Raw genomic sequence first — 18,850 nt, 5'->3', positions numbered from 1 at the left:
TAAATCCTTCTGAAAGACATACTTTTAGCATTCCTCTATCTCTTAATTTGCTACTTCTCTAGTTTGCTGTGTCAAGCCTACTGTTTTCTTGGTTATTCAATTAAAAATAAAATGTTCAATGACTAAAAAAATGTACTCCAAATCTACAGGAATTAGTAAAACAGAAGAAAGATTCTATATGGTGGCTAGAGATCGATGTTTCTGATCTTGAGTTTTAGAAAGTAGAATGTTTTGAATCATGACATGGTTTTATGTGCAGTGAAATATGTCTTCAATCAATAACTGGCTGAAAAGAGCAAAGATGAAGATCATTAATGTTGGGCCCCGGTTGGCAGATTGGATCCAGTCCCTGACTTTTTCAGTAACCGAAACGAATACCAGATGAGTCTTATTTATTTACACAGAATTTTGGTTTGTCTGGGACTTTGGGAATGGATAACTGAATCTTTTAGGGTAGTTGGATTTTCTAGATAGTTTAGAATTAAACCTTTAAGGCACCAAAATTGCTTACTTATTATAATCATTTTAGATGAAATTGCTTTGTAAACTAGTCTAATTCCTTGATTTTTGATGCATGAAATTAGACATCATTTCATCTTTTTTTTTTTTTTTGGCCATGCCATGAGGCATGTGAGATCTTAAGTTTCCTGACCAGAGATTGAATCTAAGCCCTCAGCAGTGAAAGCACAGAGTCCTAACCACTGGTGTGTGCATGCAAAGTCATTTCAATTGGACTCTTTGCGACCCTATGGACCATAGCCCGCTGGGTTCCTCCGTCCATGGGATTCTCCAAGCACGAATACTGAAGTGGGTTGCCATGTGGTCTGTCCTCTAGGGGATCTTCCCAACCCAGAGAAGGAACCAGTGTCTTTTACGTCTCCTGCATTGGTGGGAAGATTCTTTACCACTAGCGCCACCTGGGAAACTCCCTTAAACACTGGCTGCTGCTGCTAAGTTGCTTCAGTCATGTCCGACTCTGTGCAACCCCATAGACGGCAGCCCACCAGGCTCCCCCGTCCCTGGGATTCTCCAGGCAAGAACACTGGATTGGGTACCCATTTCCTGCTCCAATATATGAAAGTGAAAAGTGAAAGTGAAGTCGCTCAGTCGTGTCCGACTCTTCGAGACCCCATGGACTGCAGCCTACCAGGCTCCTCAGTCCATAGGATTTTCCAGGCAAGAACACTGGATTGGGTTCCCATTTCCTGCTCCAATATATGAAAGTGAAAAGTGAAAGTGAAATCGCTCAGTCGTGTCCGACTCTTCGCGACCCCATGGACTGCAGCCTACCAGGCTCCTCAGTCCATGGGATTTTCCAGGCAAGAGTCGGGTGCCATTGCCTTCTCCACTGGACCACCAGGGAATTCCCTGTTTCACTATTTCTTGATGTCAGGATTAGCACCATGAGCATCACTTATTCAAGTGAAATGATTACAGGCTTATGGGGTGGGTAGTGCTTTTGGTGCTTTATAAATAACCCCAGTATGCTTTGCTTTTCAAGTTCTTACAGCTTCTTTTCATAGTTTTCCTGTATCTTGCCTTGTTTTTAGGGTGTACGTTAGAACTTTTGTCATCCATGTACCTGCCCAGAAGAGTGCCCTCTAATATTCTGCTTCTAATCTACTTTGACTGACTATGGAAGCAAGATTGTTTATGTTTACTGTTTCATAACTGTGCATACATTTAGTGTGAATAGGACCTAGCAGAGGGGAGAATGACTTCTAAGGTATAAAACACATACATTTTTAGTTCTTGGATTTAGTGATGTATTATTATTTTTTTTAGTGGCCTTTTCTTGGCCTCCTTCTTAATCTCCCCAAATTTCTTATCTGGTTTTTAAAAGTATAGTTGATGTGTAATATTATGTTAGTTTCAAGTGTTAGTTAAGTCGCTCAGTTGTGTCCGACTCTTTGCGACCCTGTGGACTGTAGCCCACCAGGCTCCTCCATCCATGGGATTCTCTAGGCAAGAATACTGGAGTGGGTTGCCATTTCCTTCACCAGGGGATCTTCCTGACCCAGGGATCAAACCCAGGTCTCCTGCATTGCAGGCAGACGCTTTAACCTCTGAGCCACCAAATGTACTACATAGTGATTTGACATGTACATACATTATGAAGTAAATGATCACCAAAATAGGTTTAGTAACTATCTGTCCTAATGCAAAATTATTATATTATTGACCATATTCCTTGTGCTGTATATTATATCCCTGTGCTTACTTATTTTATAACTGGAGGTTTGTACCTCTTAATCCCCTTCACCCATTTTACTGTCTGTTCTCCTCCCCTCTGGCATTATGTGTTTGTTCTATGAGTCAGCTTTCATTTTTTCTTTGTTTTGCCTTTTAGATGACACATGTAAGTGAAGTCATACAGTATTTGTCTTTCTCTGTCTTCTTTCACTTAGCTTAATAGTTCAGTTCAGTCACTCAATTGTGTCTGACTCTTTGTGACCCCTGGACTGCAGCGCACCAGGCTTCCCTGTCCATCACCAACTTTCGGAGCTTGCTCAACTCATGTCCATCCAGTTGGTGATGCCATTTAACCATCTCTTCCTCTCTTGTCCCCTTCTGCTCCTGCCTTCAATCTTTCCCAGCATCAGGGTCTTTGCCAATGAGTCAGTTCTTTGCATCAGGTGGCTAAAGTATGGGAGTTTCAGCTTCAGTATCAGTCCTTCCAATGAATATTCAAGACTGATCTCCTTTAGGATGGACTGGTTGGATCTCCTTCAGTCCAAGGGATTCTCAAGAGTCTTCTCCAACATCACAGTTCAAAAGCATCAATTCTTCAGCACTCAGTTTTCTTTATAGTCTCTCACATCCATATATGACTACTGGAAAAAACATAGCTTTGACTAGATGGACCTTTAGCATAAAGCCACCTATATTCATCCATGTTGTTGCCAATGGCAAAAAATTTTTAATGGCTGAATACTATTCCCATATACATATACCCATTTCTTTACACATTCATCTATTGATGGACACTTAGATTGCTTCCATATCTTGGCTATTGTAAATAATGCTTCTATGAACATTGGGGTGCATGTATCTTTTTGAATTAGTGTTTTTGTTTTTTTCAGGTAAATACCCAGAAGTCAAATTGCTGGATTGTATGGTAGTTCTATTAAAAAAAATTTTTTTTTTGGCTGCACTGTGCCACTTGTAGGATTTTAATTCTGCGACCACGGATTGAACCCTAGCAGTGACAACATGGAGTGCTAACCACTGGACCTCAAGAGAATTCCCCAATTTTCAATTTTTTGAGGAACCTCCACACTATTTTCCATAGTGCCTGCACCAATTTCCATTCCCACCAACAGTCCATGAGGGTCTTTCTTGTCTGTTTTTTAAAATTGAAGTAAATTCTAGACAGGAAGTATCCCAAGGCTACTATTCAAAACCAAAGTGCCTAGTAAGATGATGATACTATTTAGTGGGGAAAATGTACTATTAATAGTTTGAAGGGAGAAGCAACTATTAAAAAAAGCTTAGAAGCAGCATTATAAACTATTATAAAGTACTGTATATAATGAAATGTTAAAGCCATTCCCCCCTAACAATTCCAAGTCTACATACAGAAATATGTGACTTCATAAATATATAGGAATGTTTTACAGTAGCAATTTTGCAGAAACCTAAATGCTCATCAATAGCAGAATCATTAAATTTTGTCATGTACTTATCATGAAGGTTTTCTGTTTTTTGCAAGTCTTTGTAAAGAAGACTATCATGCAGTCATTTAAAAGAATAAGGTAGTTCTCCACATACAGTCAGAGTGGTTAAGAACGCAAATTCTAGAGCCATGCTATTTGCGTTCAAATTCCTCCCTAGCCACTTACTAGTTTCTGGCACTTTAGAGTTGTTCCTCAATCACCCCACCTCATAAAAATTCCTACTTCATAAGATTATTGTAATGATTAAACGAATTCATCCAAGTAAAGCACTTTAGTGTCTGGCACAGTTAGTATTAGCTATTGTTACTGATAAAGAAGGATACCTGTGATATATTGTTTGAAAGGTAAAGTTACAGAACACACATCGTAGGATTCCATTTTTGTGAGAATGAACATACCTATATGTGATTTGCACACATGTGGGAATCTGGAATTTATACATAGGAGGAATTTATAAGTTGCTACCTGGCCTTGTTTGGAAGTCAAAATAACAAACGACCTTTTTTGTTGTTGTTTAACTTAGATTTTATACTTTGGAGGTCACAAAGAGTCAGATACACTGAAGTGATTGAGCACACACACATATACTTTGGAGGAGGGGTAGCTTTAAAAGGATCTATTGGAGGTTTTGGGAAATGAAAATTTCCCCATACTAGTCCTTATTAGTCATACTATACATTCATAGAAATGATCAGGAAAGGTTGTACACGCCAAGCTGTTAACAGGAATTATCTCCAGTAGGTAAGATGAGGGGATGGCGAGCAGGGAGGTGGGGGACAAACTATATTTTCGGTATTGTGTTGTTTGCAAATAGTTCATCGATTTTCGTGTCACCATCAAACAAAAGAAGCAAAACGTCCTCAAAAAAAGGGATTGGGTACGAGACAGCAAAAGAGACACTGATGTACAGATCAGTCTTGTGGACTCTGTGGGAGAGGGAGAGGGTGGGGAGATTTGGAAGAATGGCATTGAAACATGTGTAATATCATGTATGAGACGAGTCGCCAGTCCAGGTTCGATGCACGATGCTGGATGCTTGGGGCTGGTGCACTGGGACGGCCCAGAGGGAGGGTATGGGGAGGGAGGAGGGAGGAGGGTTCAGGATGGGGAGCACGAGTATACCTGTGGCGGATTCATTTCGATGTTTGGCAAAACTAATATAATATTGTAAAGTTTAAAAATAAAATAAAATTAAAAAAAAAAAAACAAGGGATTGGTTAACTTAACATGCTATGAAGTCATCAACAAAAACAGTGGTGGTGGTGTAGAGCTTTTTGAGTTAACGTGGCACAATATTTACGGGGGGGAAAAACAGTGATACAGAACTTTTATCATGAATCTGAACCCCCTCCTTACTTATTTACTTTGGGGGCTTTATACATGTGTACACAGAGACAAGGCCTTGGAGGATGCACACTCAAGTACTTGTACCCGTTAACCTGTAGTTTTCTCTGGCGAGTGGGATGGTGGGAGGGCGCAAGGGCTTTCTTTCACTTTCACTTTTAAATTCTGAATATTTAAAATTTTTGCAAAGATCGTGTATAATTTCTATAATAAAAGCAATCAAGGACATAAACGTCTTTACTGTTGTGTAAGTATCTTGTAACTTGCATAAGTTACATCTGGAATGGTACGTATTCATTTTTCAAGACATTAACTAGGTTTTTATAGGTTTCTTTTAGGGATAAACACAATTTCAACTCACTTAGGATCTTAATTTCTTCTTATACACACAAAAAAATGTACCTGATCTTGTACCTAATTTGTTATGCCAGTACATAACTTCAGTATCACTTGAAGTAAAGCAATTATGCAAACGCCTTAGTTAAGTGACGTCACGGACAAACAAGGCGTAAAGTTTAAATCACTGTATTCAAACTCAATTACTCGGGTTACCAAAAAGAACGTAGGGATTACAACAAAAATGTAAGAAAACAGCTCCTGTAAGTATACAAACTTGCATTTGAACTTTAAAAATCCTAGTTTATTGAACTTTTAGTTGGAGTAGTGATCTTCCCTCACTGGGTAGTCCTAGTTCCTAAGAGCATCAGAAACCTACTCTATGACTGCCTTTAAGTATTAAGGAAGCCCAGCGAGCAGGGTCGGGGGCCGACCGCCGCGCCGGGGCTCGCCCGGGACTGAGTCAGCGGCAGGGCTGAGAAGTTCGGCGGGAGGCGCAGGGCGGGGCTTCCTCCCGCCGACTCCGAACCCAGCTTTACTTTTCCGAGTCCACGTCTCTTCCTTTGGACGGGCGTGTTTCTCCAGGTCGGGACCAGCCAACGTGACAGCCACAGACCTTTACAGAAAGAGCTCCGGCCCGGCCTCGAGGATTTCCCCCGGCCGGGGCAGCCCGGGCCAGCTCGGCCAAGCCCCTCACGGACGGCGGCGCCCGGCTCCTCGGGGGCCGAGCTCGCCGCTCGCCTCACTTCTGGGCGCCCGCGTCGCGGCGCCGAGCGCAGCATCCCCGGCATGGAGACCGGCTCGGACTCAGGTCAGAGGCCCGCGCGTTTGTTCCGCTCCGGGGCCGCCACAGGCTGCGCGGGCGCGGAGGGGCGGGTGAGGAAGCGGCTAGGCCGGGCCGCCCGCGCAGGCCGCAGCGTGCGGGGTCCGCGCGGGGAGCGCACGCGGGGCCGGCTCCCGCGCGCGGGGCGGGCGGCGGCAGGTGGGCAGGACGAGCCGCGAGCGAGCGAGCGAGCGAGGGCGGGCAGGCGGGCGCGCGAGGGGCCCGGCGGGGGGGCCGCTGGGAGGATGGCTCAGCTCTTTCTAAATATAAAACCGGCGTGAGTCGGGCGAGCGCGGCGCGGAGCCGCAGAGCCGCCGCGCGGGCCGAGCGCACGGGGGACTCGGCCGACGGACGGCGGCTGCTCCGCAGAGGCGCGGGGCTGCGGGAGCGCCCCAGCTGCGAGCTCGCGGAGTACTGCGAGAGCGACGCGTGCAGCGAGGAGGACGCAGGCGGCGGCGGCGGGCGGGCGGGCCTCGCGGGCGCAGCGCGGCCCACGCCGAGCGACCGGAGGCGGCTCCCGGCCCCCGCCGCACCGCGAGCGGCGAGCCCCCCGCGCCGCCCGTCCGCGCCCTCCCCCTCCGGCCCCTCCCTCCCTCCCCGGCGCAACATGGCTGCGGCCGCCGCCTCCGCCTCCCAGGACGAGCTGAGTAAGTGCCACGGCAAGCCTGCGGCCGCGAGCCGGAGCCGGCGCCGCGCCGAGCCGGGGCGGGGGCGGCGGCCGGGGCCGGACGGGAGGGTCGTGTCGCCGGGCGGGACGGGCTGGACGGACGCACGGGCGGGCGGCGGCTGCGGCGTGTGGGGGGCTGGGGCGCTCGGGCCTGGTGGGCGGGCGGGCCGCCGCCACCGCTGGCGTTTGTAGGCCTCAGCTTTGCACCGTCACGTTGCGAAATTGAAACCGGAGCCCGGGGAGAAGCCCTCTGTGTGCGATCCGCCTCGGCTTGGTGTGTATGGGGGGGAAGCCTAGTCCCCCTGCCCGCGGAGGCTGGGCTGGCGGAGCGGCCGGAGCCCCAGGGTGGCGGGCTGTGCCCACCGTCCCGTCTGACCCCTCCGTAGATTCCTCCGGTCTTGACTGTGGGGCGAGTTCTGGAAATAGCACTTTCGGGGAGGGGGAGAAGGTGCCGTGTTGTGACACTATGGAAATCAGCGGAAAGGTCAAGAATAGGCGGTGACCCTCAGGTGGAGCAGGAAGGACAGGAGGGCAGAGAGGGTCGCGGTGCTGGCTGCAGGGGAAGCCTCGGGGTGACAGCGCTCTGGGAAAGGAGAGCCAGTGCACACTTGACCTTAAACGTTGCAGTTTTCCGGGGGACGGCGATCCACATTCGGGGAGAGCGGTGGTCACCCTGAATCGCAGGCCGCTCCGCCCGCCGCCCGGGTTCGCCTCGGTGCTTTGTGGGAAGTGTAGTTCCCGGGCGCCGCAGGCCCACGCTGGGGGTCAAAAAAATCGAATTTTCCTAGGACCTGTAAGATAATTTCTGATTGCGTTTGGTGGTGTTTGGATGTAAAGCTTTAAGTTGAAGTGTTGGGTTTCTTCGTGCTGCCCTTCAGTTTATGATCAAAAACAAGAAAGGTATTATTTAGGGATGCTGTGAGTTTTAAATGGAATGAAACCTGGGACAGGTGTCGCAAGCCTTGGGAAGTTTCTATTGTTACAGCTCCCTCTCTCAATTTCCATATGAAAGTAGTTGTACACATAATAATAATTTCTGTTTCTTTGGTCTTTGGCTGTTTAAAGCTACTTTAATATGCATGATCTCACTTTTCCCCTCGTAACAGCCTACTAAAGCAGGTAGGTAGAAATTATCCGTGTTTTAAAGAGGAGGCGTGTTTAGAGAGTTAAATTTCCTTGCTGCTTTGACACAAAACTGGTGTAGCAGCAGTGGTGTTTGGTCATTTTGAAGCTGAAATAAAGAATTGATGTGACCCTGGGTAGGATGCAGAGCCTGGGTAGATTGGGTCTCTTGCAGTGGTTAGAGATAGACAGGGGCTGATAGTTACAGAGTTGTTGCTTGCCTGTTATTGCCAAGCTGGAGCACCACCAGGCCTTCTGGGGAGGTCAGCTCCCTGATCTTTGTTCTTCCATTTTTTGTTATTGTGATAAACGTACCATGAAATTTACCATCATAACAATTTTTAACTGTACAGGCCAGTGGTCCTAAGGACATTCATATTGTTATGCAACCATGACCACCATTTACCTTGAGAATACTTTTCATCTTGCACAACTGAAGTTCACTGCTCACTAAATCCCTCCCCCTCCTCCTCCCAGCCCCTGACAGCCTCCATTCTACTTTCTGTCTCTATGATTTTGATGTCTGTAGATATCTCGAAAGTGGACTCATACAAGATTTGTCATTTTGTGACTGGCTTATTTCATCTGGCATAATATCCTTAGGGTTCATCCATGCTGTGCCATGTGACGGGATTTTCTTCCTTTTTAAGGCTAATATTCCATTGTATGTATATATCATATTTTCTCATCCACTCATCTGTCTGTCGATGGACACGCTGGTATGTTTTATCTGTTGTGACTATTGCTGCTTGAATATGAATGTGCATGTATCTCTGAGACTGTGCTTCCAGTTCTTTTGTATGTATACCCCAAAGTGGGATTGTTGTATGATATGATAATTCTATTTTTAATTTTTTTAGGAACTGCCATCCTGTTTTCCACAGTGGCTATATCATTTTATGTTCCCATCAGCAGTAAACAAAGGGGTCCAGTTTTTTTCTAGAACCTTGCCAGCACTTGTTATTTTCTGTATTTTGATAGCAGCCATCCCAAGGAGTGTGAGGTGGTCTGACTTTCTAAATGGTTCCACTGCAAGATACCTGAATTCATGTTATACCACTAAACACATTAAACTATTCATTACTAGTTGGAATGGGGACTAAAACTTGAGGAAGAATTGGGTCTCGTTCTTCAGAGGCTGATGTATTTGTATGCGTGCAGTGTACTCCTGTACACCAGGTACCTGGTAACATGTTGGCAGTTCTTCTGGTTAAGAAATTTATTGGCTTTAGCAGCTACTGGAAAAGTTAGGAGGAAGTTATTCCAGTCCTTGCCTTTTCATTGTTCTGTTTGGTTACATCCCCAGTCATTGACTACAGATGTCTGTTGACTTGGTTTCTGTGTTTAAGGAGAGATTAAATACTTGGTAGTTTATACCTCAGAATAATTTAACTTGAAATTACAGTCATAATATACTGCACATATATATAAGGAACGTAAATCACTTTCAGTTTCAGAAAGGCTGTAATAAAAGGAGAGATGGCTGTAAAAAAAAAAAAGGAGCTAAGTATCTGAATGTTTGCTGGTTGTTATTTATGACTAGTAGATGATGTGTGTGCTGTATGCTTCGTTGCTCAGTCGTGTCTGACTCTGTATGACTCTATCGACTGTAGTCCACCACGGTCTTCTGTCCATGGAATTTCCCAGGCAGAAATACTGGAGTGGGTTGCTGTTTTCTTCTTCAGGGGGTCTTTCGGACCCGGGGATTGAACGGCACATCTCCTGCATTGGCACACGGATTCTTTACCATCTGAGCCACCAGGGAAGCCCCAGTAGATGATAATAAAAGCTAACTACTATATGCCAGCATTGTTCCCTCCCCCCAATATTTTATAATAAAAATCTTCACAAACATACAGAAAAGTTGAAAATAAACCTTCATATCCCACTACCTAGATTCTACATATGATGTTTCACTACTGGCTTTATCACATATCTGTCCATTTTCAAGCCACACTTTAAAATGTTATTTTAATTATTTTGTTATTTTTGTTTAAAAAAGGATTGTGGTAAGATACACATACGTAACAAAATTTACCATCTTAACCATTTTTAAGTGTACAGTTCAGTGGCATTAGGTACTCAATCCATCTTATTTTGATGGGTTTCAAAGTGAATTGGAGACAACAGTACACTTCAGTATTTCAGCACTAGCATTGTTTTAAGTGCTTTGTATATATTGTTTTATTCGTCAATATAATCCTAAGGGGTAGGTAAAGTTATTACTGCTGTTTTATGGCATGTAAAACAGGCATTTTAGACTCCCAAGATCCCACAGCTAGTAGGTGGTAGTTAGAGTTGGATCGCAGATGGCTCAATGGCATTGGTAGCCAGCCTTTAGGCTGTACCTCGGTGTACCATAGAGCAGCAGGCCTCCTCCTTTTGGGCACCAGGGACCGGTTTTGTGGAAGACAGTTTTTCCATGGACTGGAGGTGGGGAGTGGTTTGGGGATGATTCTCATAAAGAAGGAGCAAACTAGATCCCTTGCATGCACAGCTCACAGTAGGATTTGCACTTCTTTGAGAATCATATGCTGATCTGACAGAAGGCGGAGCTCAGGTGGTAATGTGAGTGATGGGGAGTGGCTGTCAATACAGATGAAGCCTGCTTGCCTGAAGCTCACCTCCTGCTATGTGGCTGGCTTCCTAATAGGAAACTGGAGGCTGGGGACCCCTGTCATAGAGTGTTCATGCTGATGAAGAGATGAAGTCAGATGCATTCCTAAATTCTCAGCTACATGTTACTTTAATCCAGTTATCTGACTGCTTTTTAACACTGCTGTGGGCGACAAAAGAAGTCTGCTGATGGAATTAAAATACTATTGAGAAGAAAGAGGAAGACTACATGTAAAGAGATATGTCAGGACCAAACTGTATGAGTTGTTACAGATTATACTAGAAGGCAGTGGCAACCCACTCCAGTACTCTTGCCTGGAAAATCCCACGGACAGAGGAGCCTGGTAGGCTGCAGTCCATGGGGTCACTAGGAGTTGGACACGACTGAGCGACTTCACTTACACGTTTCACTTTCATGCACTGGAGAAGGAAATGGCAACCCACTCCAGTGTTCTTGCCTGGAGAATCCCACGGACAGGGGAGCCTGGTGGGCTGCCGTTTATGGGGTCGCACAGAGTCGGACACGACTGAAGCGACTTAGCAGCAACTTAGCAGCAGCAGAGTAATATTAACAGTTTTGGTCCTCAGGTGTGTTATTTTGAGATGTGTAGCTGGTAACACTGCCTTTCTATAGATTTTAAATCTTTGCGTTTTACCATTGCACTTGGAGTGATATGCATGTTAAAAATTTAAATGGCATCTGTAGCTCTCAGTCGTATCTGCTACCACACTCTAGGAGCTCCTGAGGAGGAGAACTGATGGGTAGGCTTGTCTTTTACTCTTCTCTTTCTCTTCTCTTTTCTTTTCTCCCTCTCCCTCTCTCTTTTTTTTCCGAGTAGTGTCATGGAGTGGTATCATGTATGAAGGTTGCCAAAAGGTAAGCAGGATAATCTTGGGTTGGAATTTGTTAAAATGTTTTATCCTTGCACAAACATCCTGCCATTGTCACTTTGAATCAGGTGATTGTAATAGAACAATGGTAAAGCTAATGTTTATTGAGAGCTTACTGTTGTGTTCTGATCACTTTGTACATATTAATTGATTGAATCCTTACAACCCCGTGACTTTGGTAGTTATTGTCTGGTGGAGCTGTCCTCATATTACAGAGCTGGGGCTTGAACTCAGATTCTTTGATTCCAGAATTTATGTTAATCCCATGCTACCGTTGTACTGCTGTCTCTGAAAGGGAAACTGCAGTTTATAAGAAGATCAGCATGGCTTTTTTCCCAATGTCTTGCTAGCCTCCAGAAGAAACCTCTTATAGTGTATAAAATGTTACAAGATTCTGATGTTCATTGAATAGGACATAATAGATTTTGGGGGAAGATGCTGAAATAGAGAACGATTATTTCTGACTGTTAAAGGCAGTTCTGAAATCGAGTTTGTAAATTACTTAAGATCACAGTCTGTAGTTTTCTTTCTTTATATTTAGGGTAATGTAACTGTTTGGAATGGGATGAAATTCAGTGCAAGGCATGTGGACTAGTTTTTCCTCTAATATTATCCTCTGCCAATGCATGGAAATGTTGACATTGTAGTTATATTTTAGCAGTGGGTAGGGAGATTTCTGACTGAGGGGAGGAAGCATTTGAGACTTTTCACCTGGTCAGCTGTTCATTGGTTTCATATTTTGGGCTGTATAATTCTAAGGCATCCTTAGAACCTGATCTTCATTGGGGTAAAGGCGACTCCGGAAGGAGCAACAGCCTGGACTCTCAAAGACATTGATGCTACTCAACTTGACCACTTGACACAGCCACTTTAATTTTCAGATGTTGGCTAGATAGTCATCATGTCATATGTCTTCTGAGAGAGTCTCTGCCAGTGCCAGGCATCTTAGTGGCTCTTTTAGGGAATGAGACGGGGAGGCTCTAAGTGTAGCTGTGTAGGTGAACATGAGTCTGAGCACACTGAAATAGCCCCCGAGAGATGGCTGTTTTAATGGCAGCCATGCATGCAGCTGAGCTGAACTGTGTAAACAGGCTAAATCAAGCCAGTATCATCTCCGTTTTGGTTACTTAGCCAAAAAGGAAGGTTACAATGGAAAATAGCGATGGTATTTCTGCTTTTTATAACTTGTTGTTTTTCACTTCTACCTCATCTTGTTTTAAATTCTGCTTGCACTAACTTGTAATATTTCATAAGGGCCAATGTAGGCGAGAATAATCGGCACTGGGGCATTCGACTTTGTTCAGAAGATAGCTGTTAAAATTGTAGGCACTGCCAGTGTGCTCAGATGGTCTGATCCAAGTTGCTGGTCTCTGGTTTCAGTCCTGGCCAGTCTCTGCTGTGATGCTTGCTGTCTTACAGGCCTTGTTTTCCCCACACATTTTCGGGTTCAATAAGCAGACTTTAAAAATGGAGTGACTAGCTTATGGTCCTGGCCTCATAGAGCTTATCATTCAGTGTCGTTTTTTTCGTTAGTTGCTCACTCATGTCTGACTCTTTGTGACACCATGGATTGTAGCCTGTCAGGTTCCTCTGTCCATGGAATTCTCCAGGCAAATATACTGGAGTGGGTAGCCATTCCCTTCAGGGGATCTTCCTGACCCAGGGATCAAACTCGGGACTCCTGCAGTGCAGGCAGAGTCTATACCGCCTGAGCCACCAGGGAAGCCCCAGCGTAGAGGGAGGTTTATATATAAATATAAATAACTGATTGGAAGTATGATATGAAAAATGCCTAACATAATTCTTTAGAAATGTCAAGGAGTGAGACATTGTAGTCCAGGTTAACGGAACATTACTTGAGCTAAGACATAGAGATTGAAAAATATGTATTTTTAGAGAAAGTCCAAGTGAGTCTGATATATGATGGCTGCATGAAATTCTGGGAAAGGAGTTAAAGATTGGAGTTAAGGTGCTTGGCCCTTTCTGCCTTTTACAGTTTGAGATCTTGAGCAAATTATATTACCTTACTAAGTCTCTGTTTCTTTCCCATAAGAAATGCAGAGTTGTTAGGCTTAATATACATGTTAATGCACTGTACAGACAGTTAAATTCTATATAAATTATTATTCTTGGTGAGGAATGGTGGTAGGAAGTAAAGCTGGGAAGATAGCTTGGGACTGGCTTGCATAGGAATGCCAACACAACTAGTCTGAACTTTGTTCTGTAGACAGTAGAGGAGCATCAAAGGCTTTTAAGCAGGGAATGTAACATGAGTAGATCCTTTTATAAGTTTAACAGGTGGCCCTGATGTTAACATTGATTGCAAGGGTCCAGAGACCAAGAGCAGCAAGGCTAAAAGAAAGGTAAATATTACAGTAGCCAAGTTAGCAGAAGCTTAAGGTCTGAACTGGGATAGTAGAAGTGGATTCGACAGGTAATATAATCTAAAATCCTGAAAATAGGCAGAAACTATTGGCTGAATAGTAGGGAGTTATTCATTGGAGGAGTTAGAGATGATTCTAAGAATCTACCTGAGAGATTACAAGGAGAGAGAATGTGGCCTCTAGACAGATTTTGGGAGTTAAGAATAGAGATAAGAGAGAACAGGTTTGTGTTCAAGAAACAGTAAATCATTTGTTGAATGAATGGGTTAAATTATTGAGGCACCCATGTTGAGTTGTCTAGGGAGACTGTTTCGAACGGTGACTAAAACCTCTGGCCTTGAAGTCAGAACTAGTTTTGAATCCTGATCTTGCCACATTTTATTTTTTTTAGATATTTATTTGGTTGCTTCAGGTCTTAGTCACGACTTGCAAGCTTCTCTCTGGTAGCATCGCACAGGCTTAGTTGGCCTGTAGCAGGTGGGATCTCAGTTCCCAGACCAGGGAACCAACCTGCATACCCTTCATTGAAAGATAGATTCTTAACCACTGGACCACTGGGGAAATCCCTGCCGTTTTTAAGTTTTAATGTCAAAGGACCTAACTTTGGGGCCTGAATTTCTCATTTGTAAAGTGGGATAACAGAGCTCTTTTACAGGGTTGTTCTAAGAGTGGAAAGAGATGATATACGCTAAGGACTTTGGTATAGTGCTGGGCACACGGGTTGCAGATGTGTGGGAACTTTGATTCTGAGGCTTGGGAGAATGTGGGGTGATGGGGACAGATTGTCCAGAAGACAGCTGTCTGGGGCCATGCATAGATAAGGTTGAGAGGAAGTCAGAAAGAACCAGGGAAGGGGATCAAAAGTGTCAAAAGAGGGCAAAGGTTCCCACGGTAATGACTATCAGCCATTTACATTCTCAATTGTTGTAATGTGTTAATAACATGTGTGCCCACCCACTAATGCTCTTATAAAAATATGGTATAAATCAGACACTTTGTTCTAATTGTAATATAAAGTTTTGTATGTTTATGATATATATGTACACGCACAGTATGTATGTTTATTGGAGTTTTCTAGCCTTAATAACTACCAGTATGTGTGTGTGTATATACATATATATGTATGTATATATATATAAAATATATAAAGTATTAGCGTATTACTTCTACACACTCAATTTTTCTTTAACTTAGCATACTTGATTTACAATGTTGTGTCTGGTGTACAGCAAAGTGCTTGTTATACATATTTATTCCTTTTCATGTTATTTTACATTATGGTTTATTACAGGATATTGAATATAGTTCCCTGTCCCATACAGTAGGACCTTATTTCTACACACCAAATTTTATTTATGGACATGTTCCTTACTATTTCTCCAGTTTGGTAATGACTGTAATTTCCCCCCTTATTCTGAATTTGCAAAAGCAGGGCATGCATCAAAGTAGGAGATCTTAGCATAAAAATGAAAATTGCTTATTTTGTTCTTTTAAATGGTAGCTATAAATATAAATCTTTTAATTGTTTTTTTTTTCCTGGTGTTCTAAATAATAGATTCTTTATACAATTGCATATGTACGAGTGGATGAACATACCATTGGTGATCCAGAGGATTTTTGTCAAGACTGGATAAACCATGTATCACATTGATTGTAGAGGTTAGTAGATTTAGTTCCTTAGGATGTGTGCATTTTTTGTAGTAGCATTTAAAAATGCATAAATTTATCAAGTAGCTTTCCCCCACAAGATCTTCATGGGTTTTTCTCCTCTGACTGTCCTGAGAGAACCAGTGAACTTCATATTAGTTTTTATTTATGTGAAGCTTCTAGTCTGTCGTTATCACATAAACATTAACATTTAAAAAATTATCAAGGAAAAGATAAAACTTAAAGGTGTTGCTTAGCAGTGTGTGCAAGGAAAAGGGTGTGGGTGTTAGTTCACCAGTAGTATTGTATACCACAACCAAAAAAGCACGACTTTATGTGCTCCAGGAGGGTCATCATGGGTTTGTTTTATTTGTGAAAAGAGGTATCGAGAAAGGCATCATCATGGTAATTGGGTATTCCTAATTCTGCCAATTTGACATGCACTGTGATGGAAAAGCCGTTAATTCTGCTTCATTCTGAGGCTGAGCAAGAATATGGTGTCAGGTTCACTCTTGGGTGACACTGGATAGTCCTGTGATTGAAGCTTTAAATTCAGATTGTAATTCTCTGATATTATGAGTTCAACATCCACGAGTACCTGAGATTTTGTAGCTTCGGTCCAAAGGTACATTTTGTTGCTGTCTTTCAATTTAACTACTGGATTCCTCTTCGCCCAGTCATGCTACTGTTTCTTGGTGTGTACTTTGCTGCTAATGGTGTATGATGCCTTAATTCATTTAGGTGGAATTTTGAGTGATGAAATGAATGGAATATTTTGTAAACCAAAGTTCAACTTTAGAATAAACTTGAGTTTATTTTTGCTATTTCACATATTTTTGTTCCATAACAGAAAAGTGGAAAATTGAAAGGTTGGGTAAAGGGTTTAGGAGAGAAATGAGGACATTATCTGCGCCTAGATTCTTTCTTCGAGCTTTTGGGCCTACATGGATAGATGTGTTAATTTATAATAGACTGAAGGCAAGCAGGTCAAACCACAAATGCTGGGATTTAAATAATGACTTAAATAAAAAGCTTTCCAGAGTTTACAGATCCAAGTGAGGGTTGTCGTAAGTAATTAACTGCTTTGGGTGGATCTCAACCAGCACACATTTGACTTGTATGCAGTCTGACCTCTTGCATAGTATGTATCATTTCCTTTAAGCCGACTTTCATAAGCTGAACTAATCTTTCTGCTCATCAGTTTACTAACACTGACTTCTGACTGGCCTCTGCCAGCGACTGTCTCTGGGGAAGAGGGCCTCTCTGGGGGTTGGGAGTGTTTGTGGCCCTCAGTGCGTCTGGAGTTTGGCGCACGTTCATTAAATCTAGGGCACAGGTGAGCACTGCTGTTTCTTCACTTGACCCAGCCCTGCCAAGCCAACTGTCATTTCTTCCACCCCACCCTCTTTGTGTGTGCTGTTGCAGGGGTTGGTCAGCGGGGGAGTGAGGGGCTGTGTGTGTGTGAGCAGGGAGGGGAGAGCATTGCTCTGGGCTATCATGGGTTGGTAGTGGGCTTAAAGTAGCCTGAAATATGCAGATGGCTAGGACTTCTGAAGTAGCTGAAGAAGGCCGGCCACTTTCCGCTTCCCTGGAAAGAGTCTAGTCACTAGTGCATCCTGATGCAGGGGTTTCCACAGGGGAGTGTCTGCTTGGCCCCTGGGGGTATTTAAGACTGGTGGGTTGGGGAACAGGAAGATGGCTTGTCTGATTGCCTTGGTTCTGGGGTGAAGGAGTCTCAGCAGGGACTTTGTCAGCTGGAACCTCCTGCTCAGGACATCATTGCCTGAGAAGTTTCTTATCTACTGCCTGCTGGGTTCTCAGGCTGCCCTGGCTGGAGGGAGGCAACTGCCGCAGGCACCATGGTGGATTATCTCCCACTGGGAATGGATTCCGCACCTCCCCCTCCCTCCATCGCCCCCGACCCCGCTCGTGTTACTATATTTGTATTTACTGCTGGACTCCTCCACATTTTCTTTTTAATACATTTGTGTTTAATGAGTTCCTTAAAAAAAAAAAGTGGGAAACAGGGGCAAGCTTATCTTTAAAAACACAGAATGACATCACAGTTGTAAGCATTAATTCCCAAAGAAGTATCCTACTGATCTCATTTAGATTTTGCCAAGTATTAGAGTGACATTTGGTGACCCAAAATGGTAAATAGAAATCAGTAGATGTGAAGTTGTTCAGTCGTGTCCGACTCTTTGCGATCCCATGGACTGCAGCCCACTGCAGGCTCCTCCGTCCATGGACTTTTTCAGGCAAAAGTGCTGGAGTGGGTTGCCATTTCTTTCTCCAGAGGATCTTCCTGACCCAGGGATCAAACAGGTCTCCCACATTGCAGGCAGATGATTTACTATCTGAGCCACCTGGGAATTTCAATAGATGATGTGGACTGTCACTACCAGTTGGTATGTGGTTAGATTTTTTAATTCTGGCAGATTGATCTGCCAGAAGAGATTGAGTATTACATATAAAATCTAGATTCCAGTTAGGGCGTCCTTCTTCGTAGTTTTAGCCTTTATCTCCTAATTGAAGAGATTGTCAAAGTCCAGAGGGACTCACTGCACTATGCCTGCACTCTATCACATCCAATTTTTGTGAATTTTTTAGTTTAAGTTAATGCTTTTCTTGGCTTCTGGGCCCCATTTCTGAAAACCCTTGTCAGTTTGGACATGAAACCCATGCGTTTCGCCGGTGATACACACACACACAGACAGACACATACACATACACACCCTTGTTAATTTGGACATGAAACCTACGTGTTTCACTGGTGACACCCACACACACACACAGATGCACACAGACACGTAGACACACCCCTCTCTCCCTAAGCATTTCAGGAATTCACTTAGCTCTAAAGCAGCTCTTAACTCTTGGATGTAGGGAGTCATGGGGAAAGGCCTTGACTTCTGCCCTTTCCTGGTCTGTCCTCCCCTTCCATCTTTCTTTTTTTCTCCTATCCTTCTCTTTGCGATAACTTCTGTACCCCACCTTATTTGGAGCAGAACAGGTCTGTCACCTTCAAACCTTCTGGATTTCCCTCTACCTCTTCTTTTTTTAAAAAAGCCTTAAGCACTTATGATATTAAAAACATACAGTCCCTTTCTGAAGAGATTCTGATATCATGTGTAATGAATTGCTACCAATCCCCTCCTTTCCTTTGCTGCAGAGTTATCAACCGAAATAGCTTTTCCAGTGCATGAGGAATTAATTTTGCATACACCCAACAGGTATTTGAGCAGCTTCTTTCTGTGAGGCACTGCATTAAATGCTGGGATACCAAGAAACTAAGTCACAGTGTCTCAACCTGCAGAATTCTGGAGATGGATGAACAAATGGG

General features: G+C 43.8%; 1 protein-coding gene across 5 annotated transcripts in view; it reads left to right on the top strand.

Annotated features, from left to right (window-relative positions):
• Window positions 1-5,644: 5,644 nt before the first annotated feature.
• ECPAS (Ecm29 proteasome adaptor and scaffold) overlaps window positions 5,645-18,850 on the top strand; it is a 110,192-nt gene continuing 96,986 nt past the window's right edge. The window contains exons 1-2 of one of the 5 annotated variants that reach the window (XM_027550502.1): window positions 6,746-6,827; window positions 15,416-15,519. In XM_027550502.1, the coding sequence (XP_027406303.1) occupies window positions 15,498-15,519 (22 nt within the window). In that variant the 5' untranslated portion in view covers window positions 6,746-6,827; window positions 15,416-15,497. Of the gene's footprint in view, window positions 6,169-6,367; window positions 6,828-15,415; window positions 15,520-18,850 lie in introns of those variants that run through there. The other 4 variants (XM_027550503.1, XM_027550504.1, XM_027550501.1 and 1 more) reach the window with 4 other exon arrangements.

The sequence above is a fragment of the Bos indicus x Bos taurus genome, chromosome 8, assembly GCF_003369695.1.
Source record: "Bos indicus x Bos taurus breed Angus x Brahman F1 hybrid chromosome 8, Bos_hybrid_MaternalHap_v2.0, whole genome shotgun sequence".
NCBI lineage: Eukaryota > Metazoa > Chordata > Mammalia > Artiodactyla > Bovidae > Bos > Bos indicus x Bos taurus.
Note: the sequence above shows the minus strand (reverse complement) of the source record. Positions and strands in the feature narration are given on the sequence as shown.